Source organism: Mercenaria mercenaria, chromosome 10 (genome assembly GCF_021730395.1).
Source record: "Mercenaria mercenaria strain notata chromosome 10, MADL_Memer_1, whole genome shotgun sequence".
Lineage (NCBI taxonomy): Eukaryota > Metazoa > Mollusca > Bivalvia > Venerida > Veneridae > Mercenaria > Mercenaria mercenaria.
In genome coordinates, this window is record NC_069370.1 from 63,655,446 (window position 1) to 63,667,497 (window position 12,052).

Here is a 12,052-nt window from a genome sequence, read left to right on the forward strand (position 1 = left end):
TCAGCTGTATCTTGATACATGTATGCCAAAAGTATTTGGCCTGAATTGCTGCAAATGTTTTCTTTAGGCCAAAATGCCCATTGTTATCATGGACTTGTTCTAAAATATTTAATCTTAACTTTCTTGGTAATGCCACTTGCATGATAAAACGTTCATCTGTTGGTTTTTTCTTAGCCCTATTTTGAAAATGGTGTATCAAAATTCCGTCAAGCAAATGATAGTATTCCTTTTGGATTTCTAAATTTTTCTTAATTTTATTATCTTCAGGGATTATTCCCTCAGCCAAATATTTATAAATGTGCTTTAGATCTGGACAATCTTTTTGGAGCTGTATCAAATCTGTAAGATCTTCTTGTTTTGTGCTAATATCCTGGTTAGGGGACTCTGACTCCATCGAACAGACAGCAGTCTGGCAGTCATATTCAATGGAAGTTTCAAGCCATTCCCTATTTCCAGCCTGAACAGGGGAAGATGATGGAGCAAGCTCCACCCAACTAACCCCATTCATATCAGCAGTTTTCAGCAGAGGTGTTTCACCATATTGTTCCATTTCATCCTTGTCAGTACACACTTCACCTTCACATGCTGTGACGGCAGGACCAGAATGAGATGGTTTAGTTTCAGTACACATCCCGAAACTGTCCAACTCTAAATCACAAGCATTACTCTCACTTCCTGTGACAGCAGAATATGAATGTAGCCGTGGGTTTTCAATACACCGCCACAAACTATCCTCTGTTTCACTTAATCCAAACACTTTCTCTGTGACAGCAAGATCAGGACTAGACTGTAAGTATTTATCACACAGCCTAGAACTATCCTCTGTTTCACTTGAGTCACATTCCGTCAAAATATGAACTGGTTCTAGGGAATCCTTGCTGCTTCGCGTTACCGTGTGAGATTGACATTCAGTATTCAATGCCACACAGTTCACCAGGTCAGTTTTATTAGCTTCCCTAGCAGCTTCCTGAGTGTATCGTGATAGCGGATCAGCATTGTTATTTTCACCTTTGCGATAAACTACCTCATACTGATAACCTAACAAAAGCATGTGCCATCTAGCTATTCTGCCATTTGTTGATGTATTCACCGTATTTAATGTTTTCAAAGCTTTATGGTCTGTAACAATAGTGAACTTTCTACCAGTAGATAGATTCGACTTAAAAGATTTTATCCCTTCAACGATTGCAAGGCACTCTAATTCTGTAGCTGAATAATTTTTCTCAGATTGGTTCAAGGCTCTACCATTATATTCTATTACCCTCTCACGTCCCTGCTCATCAAGTTGGCCAAGTATATATCCTAAACCATAAATTGAAGCATCACATGTTAAAGATAAGGTTTATCCATATCAGGAAAGGCCAAAATTGGAGCAGTTGTGAGAGCAGTTTTCAAGTATCTAAAGCTTTTTGGCATGTTCAGACCAGATAAAAGGCTTATCTTTTTTCAACAATTCAAAAAGAGGTGCACATATTTTACTGTATCCCAGTATAAATTTTTTATAATAATTTGTAAGACCTAATATACTTTTAACACCCTTTTGGTCTTTTGGTGGAACTAAATTTTGTACTTTTTCAATCTTTTTGGGGTCGGCCGCAATACCAGATTTACTAATTACATGCCCTAAATAATTAAGTTTTTCCTGAGCAAATTTACATTTATGTGGTGAAAGTTTAAGACCTGCTGCTTTTAAGCGCCTAAGAATTTCACTGATATGTTCTAAATGTTTATCAAAAGTTTTTGAAAAGATTATGACGTCATCGACATAACAAAGTGCAAATTTCCAAGCAACTCCTTTTAAAACTTTCATCATCAATGACTGAAATGTGGCAGGTGCTCCTGATAGACCAAAAGGCATGGTTTGAAACTCGAATATTCCATTTTGAGTAATAATTGCAGCCTTTTGTTTACTTTCCTCACTTAAAGGGACTTGCCAAAAGGCTTTACCTAAGTCTAGTGAAGTGAAGTATTGAGGATTAGCCTCGCCAATTGCATCAAGCATGTCTGAGAGTCTAGGAATTGGGAAAGCAATGCATTTAGATATTCTATTCAATCGTCTATAATCGACCGCCAAGCGGTATTCACCGGTCTCTGTAGTATCAGATTTCTTAACTAAGACAACAGGTGAATACCAGTCGGAATTACTTTCCTTGAGCACACCTTGATCCAACATTTTTGTTATCATTTCATCTTCCTTCCTACGCATTTCGGGTGATTTTTTGTTAAATGGGGTACGGACTGGTTTAGCATCTCCAGTATCAATTTCATGTGATTGTAAATGCGTTTTGCCTAAATCATATGAGTCTTTAGCAAAAACATCACTATTTTTATGTAACACTTCCAAAAGACGGCTTTTTTGATCCTCACTTAAGTTTGAATTTGATAAATCAAATGTAAAATCCTTTGAATTATTTGACTGACAGTTTTGTGACAAGTCGGTACTATTTAAAGTCTGTTTTGATTCTAACCTGATTCTTCATTATCTAAATTGAATACATAATCTTGTTTAAATGGAGAAACCAAAGCTAAGGCTTTATTCCCCTTTAGATGAATATTCTTTTCAGTTGTATTTATAACCTTAATTACAGCTCTTCCGTTTTCTACAGTTACAAGACTTCTAGCACCTAAAATGTTAATATTTGATAGGCTACTTAGAGGTTCAAGCAAAACCTCAGTTCCGGAGCTAACGCGTGCCACCTTAACAGGAAGTATAACTTCTGAATAAGCTTTGATATATGTTGGTTTTATGGTTCGAGCATAACCCTGGTCAGTCCTTAAAGTACAAACTTGAATATCTGATATACGTAAAAGCTTTGAAGGAATGTCTACAACACATTGGTATTTGTCTAAAAAATCATGTCCAAGAATCAAGGAGTGATGTAAATCATCAACAACTAAAAATTTATGTACAAAGTGTACAAAACCTAAAAGCACATCAATTTCAACAGTACCCGAAACTTTATGAATAGTACCACCAACACCTCTAATCGCACCAAAAGTATTAGTAACATAATTTGGTTTGTGTTCTGAAAATGCCCTATTAAGAAATGATTTGCTGATACAAGAAACATTAGCTCCCGTGTCACATAATGCATTTGTTTTCTCTTGATTCACAGTTACACTTACAGTATTTTTGATTAGCCCAACAGAAAAATTCGCATTTACTTCTGCTTCTTTTTCAAGTTTTTTCGTTTTATTTTTAGCACATTTAGTTTTATTGAAACACCTACTACCTTGTTGATTATTCAGTTCAGAAGCGCCGTTATTGCTGTTGATATTTTCTGTTTGAACTTTAACAGATTTAGTATAATTTTGATTTTCTGTTTGAATTGAAATTGTTTTAGCACATTTTTGATTGCTTAAAACTGATTTTCTATCGTTGTGCCCATTTACTGGTTTGACTGAGCCACACCTGCAGATAGGCTCGAGTCCCTAACTGGAATTTTCTTGGTTTTTGTTGCGACCTGTCCTGCACTTATTTGCAAAATGGTTTTTTAAACCACACAAGTTACATGTTTTGCCTATTGCCCTACATGATTTAAAAGATTTACACCTACCTCCACATCTAGTGCAAATTTCAGACTGCCCTCCACCTTGCTGGGATCTGGATCTTTGACCAAGGTTTTGTTGTGGTTGCGGCTGCTGCTGCTGATTATGTTGATGATGTTGATGTTGCTGTTGTTGTTGTTGTTGTTGGCTTAGCACTGATGATAACTGTGCCACTGCAGTTGTAAGGACATCCATAGTGTTAATAAATTTCGAGCTATTTGCCTCGATAGCTCCTACGGGTGCTGTCTGCCTAATGTTTGTTAAACGCCTAGCAAAGTGGCGTACCTGTGTCAACGTTTTTGGTCCATGGGTAGATATTGCTGAACTGACACTTGGATGAAGTCCATTCAGCGCAACTTGAACCTGGAGATCATCGTTGATTTTCATTTTGAAAGTTTCTGCCTCCAGTCTTGTCAGAAATTGTTCCGCATTTTCCGTAATATCCTGCTTCATAGAAAATATATCCAAACTTACAGGCTTTTCCTCTTTAAACTTCTTCAATAGAAGGGCCTTTAAACCATCCACTGTGTCGGGAACAGGCGACTGGCTTTCGTAGTAAAGCCTGGCAATACCGTCCAGATGCCAAGCCAATTGCGCAGCTGCCTGGCCATCTTTAAAGTTCATACACGCACAGTACTGGTCGAATCTCTTTAGGAATTTTTCTATATCTTCCCCACATTCACCCTTGAATGATTCCAACCTTAGTGGTGCTGCCATGCTTACACTCGCAGAATTGTCCAAATTATTTACTGTTTCTGTGACTGTTACGGAGGATGAACTGTTCGTTTCTTGTTGTGTGTTATTTGCCCTGGATCTGGTTTCGATTATATTAACTGCCGAAGGTCTAGTCGTCAGAACCATTCCTTTACTCGCTCGCTAAGTTGAAAGGCTGGGCTCGATCCCTACCCACCACGTTTTGTGCCGTGAGGCCGTTATGTGTACTCTATCGTGACTCCTTCCGAGATATCTAAAATACCAAGAAGAGTTTATGTGTCTTTTCCTTTCTTTATTACAAATCCACAAATGATAATAATAAAGTAAAACAACACAAGTAAAGTCTACAAGAAGAGTCACTTTACCGAGGAAAAGACCCGCTTTTAAACTCGACGTTCTGCTGCAGGCTCAACGATAAAAAGGTGCTTTAAGGGTTTCCGCTCATAAAAGATAAGATAAATTATGGTCAAAGCTTGCGGTCAGGTTTTATCACCATAAAAATCATCATAAAGATTTTACCAAAGGTATGAATTTTACCAAGGATATAGTTATAGCCTACAGGTCTAAAATGTTTTTGATACAAAAAATATTTAAAACTGCAAACTTTATAAAAGAACGATATTTAAAAAAATAACTGCATAATTTACCGCATAAAACTAGTATCTTGAATAGAAATTTAACAGGCAGTTAGTTTAACAGCTTAATGCAGTGGTCATGCGTTCGAGCATCATTGGGGTCACGACCATGACTTCTCATATGACCATATCTAACTAACTAACTAAATAAATAGATAGATAGATAGATAGATAGATCGATAGATAGATAAACACCGTCACTGGTTCCTGTTTAAATAATAACAAAATGGAATATAACCATAATTATTTTGTCATTTTACACCAATCGTTGAAAAGTGATTTCTAATAGAATCTGATAATTTGTATGTGATTATGTATATTACCAGTAAGCACTAGTCCATACTTAAAATACCAGGTTACTTCAAATAACAATATTTTTTCATCCGTCATGTTTACCTCCGATTTGCTGTCAGCCTTTTTTGTAGTTTCGGAACCTGGCTATCTTCTTGAATCAAGTATCTGTCATCGTGTTTCACCAAAATGCAAACCCCTCACAAAAACTAGTTGTTCAGCATACAGTTCAATTTTGAGTATTTTTGAGAAACCCATATTTAACTGTTTAGCTTTTGTGATTGCAAATGACTCAAAGTGTTTATGAACGTTAAATCTGAGTAAATCCGGTATTTGAGTAAAACTGAATTTATACAAATAACCTACATTCTTTCATATGCCCTACTGACAAATAAGCGCTAACGGTACAGAGATAATATCACTCTTATAAAAACACGTTAATCCTAATTTCTATAGAACGCGTGGGAGAGCTTTTAATAATTGCAGTTTTTATGTCACGTGGTCTTAGTCGGATAGACAACTCGTGCCGTTGTCTACGGGATATATACAACTCGCTTTGCTCGTTGTATATATCCCGTAGACAACGGCACTCGTTGTCTATCCTATACGTATATTACCTGTATTATAAGAATGATTTTCATGAAGTTTTTGTGGGTTACAAAAATGTTGAATTCCCATGCTATGTTTGTAAACATCACGTTGTCGTTTGGTCTATTTATAAATTATGGCCTCGTTTCGTAGCATTTTTCCGAAAAAAATCCGAAGATGCACGACGGGTTCGTAAGCAGTCGAAAAACATACTTTCGGTTTGGAATGGGCAAAAGGTTTTTGTTTATTTTCGGTTATTCTTGAACATATCCACGACTATTTCATCCGATCCGATACAGTGGGTAATATTTTCAGTAAATATGAAGTCTCAAGTAAAAACTCTGGTTTTCATGTAATACTCGTTCGGTTCTTAGTAGTGGACCTTTAACTAGTCTTCATGATATGTTTCTGTTTTCATGAAATCCTCCATTAATAATGCGAAAACTTCCTTCATTTCCGCGAAACTTTTTATGAAAACTAATAGCCAAAGGGTGGCAGTTTTATGCCACCATACATGTAAATAACATATCAAACGCAAGATTCAGGCACCTAGCTCTAAGGTCAAGGTCACACAGGTGTAAGTTTAGAAGTTAAAGGTTAACATGACCTGTTTCCCGTCCGGTTCATACCTCTGCCATCCATGAATGGATTTTAAAATTATTTTGCATAAATGTTCCCTATATTGAGATGACGTGTCATGCGCAAGACATTATGACATAGACTACTAGCTCCAAGGTCAAGGTCGCACTTGGAAGTCAAAGTTGTTTCTTGTCTGTTCAATACCTCTGCCATTTATCAAGGAATTTGAAAATAATTTGACACAAATGTTAACAATATTGAGGTGTGTCACACTTATTACCCGGGTCTCTTGAATCAAGGTCAAGGTCACGGAATAATGTGTATTTTTCTTGCGCAGACAACTGTAGCATTCTTATGCATGCTTCGTGGGCATTTGTCCCCAATAGTGACTGCTATTGTTTTTAAACCAAAGTCAAACCAAAATGAATGACTCAAACTCGAATGACTTTAAATATTTTTACCCTGTCATATTATCTATAAATATACATATTTAACTCAGTTGACCCTTGTTCGAGATAAACGACACGAAATGGACTATGCTCAAGAAATCGTTTCAAGAAAAAAATACCTTCATATAGCACCTACTTTTTGAACTGAAAAAATAAGGAATTTTATTCACTGAAAGTATTCAATTCAGGTTAAAACAGTGATAAGAATATAATACACGATAATGTTATCATGCAAATCAAAATCTCTGTCTAAAGTTATATATTAAATAACATAAAAGAAACACATTGGTGTTTTTGTCACCGTTAAAAATGTTCTTTTTAGTTAAATATCAATTATAGTTTTGTCTGAAACGCAATTTCATCACTTGTCATATCTAGAGAACTGGACATTCTTTGTTTTTCATCACTAATTTTCTGCATCAATTTCAACTCAGTTTTGACAGAAAAACGACGATTTTCCCTCGAAAAATACACGGGCCGCTAGTTGGCACTCAAAAAGGAAATGTGGACTCGGAACGCTTTAATTTTTCGCCAAACGGAATACAGATGTTAGTACATACAGACTTGATATTAGTTTTATATCTCATACTTTGAATTTCGTAGAAAACCAACAAACAACCTTAAAAATGCTGCCAGTTCAATGTTTAAAACATCAGTGAGCGATATCGCTAGCTATCAATGGGCCAGTTCGCAAACCACATAGGAGCCATTTCGTAAGCCACATGTGAGGTGGGTCAGTTTATTAGCCATCGGTGAGACTGTGAACAATTAAGCAGGCTGTTGGTGAGCCATCATTTCGTAAGCACTCAGTGAGCCATTTCGTAAACCATCAGTTAGCCATTTTGTAAGCCAACGATGAACCATTTTGGAAGCAATTGATAGAACATTTCGTAATCAGTCTGTGACATCCGCCAACAGAAATGCAATACTGATGTTCTTTGAAAATTAATGTATGAATTTCTGTCTTAATGTGCAAATATAAAAAGTTACAATTGATTTCATGAGCTTAAATATTCTGGCAAATGTTGAGCGGTTAACAAATTATCCTGATAACATTCATCCTAACCCGGCAGACGGAAGCATGTCTGTCATTTACTGCATTCTGAAATTTCTTCTACGATACCTAGCTTAATTCCAGTAAACGGAAATTAGAATAAAGAACTCATCACCCGGACAAAAAGTACAAAAAAACCTTTTTACCTTTAGCGGCTTGAATTTCACAGTTCGTGTGATGTGCTTTGCTATGTGTTACATCATTCCGACATAAAAAGTCATTAGTCACATGGGTTCCATTTTTGGTTATTGCAAAGACGGGCGAACTTAGCTTTCACTATTATAAATAAGTCTTTAGGCGCTTAAAGACCTGCTCCAGACCTATCTTTTAACCTTAAATTGTCACTGAAAATGCATGAACATCCTTACTATGAACAGTGACGCCTGTCAAAAAGGAGTCTATTTTATATAAAATTCTGTATAAAATACCCGTGATTTTGCGTGCTAAAGTGTGGCGCGTGGTCGTCAATTTTTACCTATTGTAATCATGGGTTGCATACACACAATAGAATTTGAATAGCCGCGGAGCAGAGCTTTAATAAGGTCATAATGTAATAATTGTATAAACATGTTTTAGGCAGGTATCATACATAAAGAGTCCACATACTGCAATCGTACTAATGTTTTGAATTGCTTTTTATAATTAGGGTGAGACTGACTGCGGTGACGGAAAAGTGTGTATGCACATAATAATGGGAAAGTCGAACAATATAAAGAAGCGTTGTGGAGGTAAAACACCTTTTAGGCAAATACAAATTTAAAGTAGGAACAATTTATTTTAGATATATGTGTAGTTAGCTGCATCAAAGTACGTAGACTGAAAAAAGTATCAAAATACCATTTTCTGGAAAAAAAAGTTATCTGAGCTGAAAAAAAAAATGATCCCGGGTAAAATATTTCGAAAAAATGGAAACAACTCCGCTAAGACTTTATGGTGGGCTTAGATGGCTATTGACCTAGAACCTCATGCAAACCATGCACTTTTTTTCTCTAGGCAGGGAAAAAGCATGCATACTTGCTGCACGGATTAGCAATCTGAATAGAAACCTAATATGTAAAGATCAAATAAGTTAATGCAATGGAGAAAGTGTGAAATTTTTCTATGGTGAAATTTGTCAACAATTAAACGATTATTTTGAAAAAGTCAAAACCCACAGAGTTTCATAAGGTAAAATATGCTGAAAAGCTACTGCTGGAAAGAGAACAATCTCTACTACCCATATGTATGCGTCAAAGTATGAGAAAAATATCTAGAAATATGAGAAAATCAAAGACTGTATCATCATGCACAGCATTTAACATAGATAGGTTACTTTTCCTTTGCACTGATATATATTAGCATGTACAGGATTAGGATTAACAAACTATATAAAAAGATTGTTTCCCTTGCTTAAAGAAGGCTTAGGGTAAGTCTCTACACCTTCGTATGTCATACGTATTGGATATCAACGTAGAGTAGATAACGTTGAATTTATTGAACTATATTATGCAAGCCCATGTACTACATGATGTAGAGCGCACTATTCTTTTATTCAACGAGTTTTATACATTTTGTACTGCTACACGAATTTAATAACCTATTTATCATATATCATATGAAAAATAAAAATTAGAAACACAATAATTCTAATGTATCTCTATAATATATTCTTGAGTAATTCGGCTTCTGTGTATAACATTTCCTCGAACATCCGAAGGCTAAAATGAATCATTCATTTTTTTACCGGCCATGACTTACAACAGTTCAATAAAGCGATCATATGGTTTTAAGTTTAGTCCGCACCAAACTTAAAATTGTTTATCGGATTTTTTTTATCAAAAACAAAATGAAGCGGAAAGAGAAAAGTAAATATAAATAATTGTTTTGAGTAAAACAGGAGCCGGCAAAAAGTGAAGAAATATCTTATCGTTTAGCTCGTTTAGCTATAGAAAATCTAAATTAGAAAGTACAACCCTATATATTGACACCTTTCCTTTTGCTGATCATACGAAATGAACGTCAAGGTTTTCAATGGCAAAGAATAGGACGAATGTAAATATTACAATATAGGAGACGTTGGTCAAATTAACTCATTTATAATAATTAAAGAATGTAGAATTTCTGATGTTTTGACAGGAAAAGCTAACATGTGATAAAAACAATATTACATTTGTGACTTAAATGAAATAAAGAGTAAAATAGAGTAGAATAAAATTGATGAAATGCTCGTCTGAGCCTCGTATTTTATTATTTCATTCAACTCTTTTAATAAATTCAGTATAAAAAGAAACTCATGTAGTATCCTCTATTTTTTTTCTAAATATACTTTGCGCTAATATTTATGTTTTTATAGCTGTTATTCGAGCCTCAGTATAAATGATGTGAGGTTATATGTTACAGCACCGCAAGATGGTGGTTGTTGGTGCGATCCTTCTCTAACTTCCCTTGAGGCATGCGAGGAAGGATATAGCTGCCAGGAAAAAAATGGAAAATTTGAATGCAAAGAAGACGACAGTACAGGTAAAGGTTTGTTATTTAGCGTTGAAGTGGACAAACCTGACCGTGTGGAACGATTGGTAGAGCTGATTTCATATCTATGTCATATTTACCCCCAAGACATCCAGTAGCCAGGATATCAGCCGCGACCGGAAATAGAGTGATTATATCTATATCTAACTTCTGATTGTGCTTCTTATATTGAACATATACATGTATCTGATGCTATAATCTTTATGTTTTTAGAACGCTTATTTAGAGGACATTTCTCTTTATTGATGTCATCTTGCCGAAGAAAGTTTTTATTTCTTCTTTAAATTTCGCATTACACTCATCTTACGGATTGTCGACAATTTAATCTTTATGTATTTAGAACGCTTATTTAGAGGACATTTCTCTTTATTGATGTCATCTTGCCGATGAAAGTCTTTATTTCTTCTTTAAGTGTCGCATTTCAGTCATCTTACGGATTATCAACAATTTGTTCCATCAATGTCCTTACTTTTCTAAACTTTTTCTTTCTGAATGGTATAACGTTTATTTTCAAAATTGTCTTTTCATTAATTTGCAAAATAAAGTAACAGCAGGTCCATGGAAGCACTGTGCACAACACCACATATCCCATAGAAGGCCGAGCAAACACAGAATATATAGCAGAACACACTCATATGCACTTTCTGTAACCAGTTTTATATAATCATATTGAACAGAAAGATATGAGGTAATCAAAGTACTGAAAGTACAGAAAGGCTGGCTACCACAAAACACTGAATGAAATCTCTGCGGGAAAGACGTTTGCAAAATCTTAGATATTATGGGTTTTCATATCAAACTAAGGCGAGCATAGTGTATTGATGTGATGAACCATCTTGATTAACTTGTGAAGGTAGTGTAAGGATATTACAGACTACAGATGGTGAAAAAAATAAATACATTGTGTTTGCTTCACCGGGAATAAGATGATTAGTGAGACAAACGGCACATAATGCTCACTTGGGAATCTGAAACCCCCCAAAAGAAATATCTTACAAAAAAGTCAGGTTCCGAGAACGTAATCCAATCAAACCACATAGGATAATGAACAAAATTCATAGTTTATTCGAGAAACGTAGTTTATCAAAAGTAAACCATGGTTTACGGCCGATATATTAGGATTCAAAAATCGATCATGAATTTCGGGTGTGAACCTGCGTTTACGAATCTTAAACCCCTGTATACGAACGTGAGCCTAGGTCTATGATCTTGAACCATAGTTTACAGACGTGACATGTATGGAAATCGTCCAATAATTACATGAACCCAGGTTCACAGTCGAAAAACTAGGATTAACGATGGATAAACTAGGTTTTTCAAACTTAAAAGCATGTAAACCTATTCTTTCGAGCGAAAACAAAGGATAACGTCGTAAACCATAGTTCACACTCGTAAACATAGGTCCAGGTTTGTAAACCCAAGTTAAAGTTCAATCGAGAAACCTAGTTTATCGAACGTAATAATGGGTTCAAGAGAGTAAACTATGGTTTACGCCCGTTGTCCTACGTTTTCGCTCGAAAATATATCTTAATATTCGATAATCCTAGTTTTTCGACCAAGAATGTAATTATTGGATTATTGGATTGCCGCGAACTATTTTTTACCGGCGTGAACCTACCTTTACGACCATGAACTTGGGTTTACGAGATGAACCACAGTTTACGAACGTGAACCTAGGTTTACGT

General features: G+C 35.6%; 1 protein-coding gene across 1 annotated transcript in view; it reads left to right on the forward strand.

Annotated features, from left to right (window-relative positions):
* Positions 1 to 12,052, forward strand: part of LOC123561399 (uncharacterized) — a 47,086-nt gene that overhangs the window by 14,428 nt on the left and 20,606 nt on the right. Inside the window, exons 3-4 of the mRNA XM_045353746.2 lie at positions 8,506 to 8,587; positions 10,239 to 10,358. Coding sequence (XP_045209681.2) covers positions 8,506 to 8,587; positions 10,239 to 10,358 — 202 coding nt within the window. The remainder of the gene's footprint in view (positions 1 to 8,505; positions 8,588 to 10,238; positions 10,359 to 12,052) is intronic.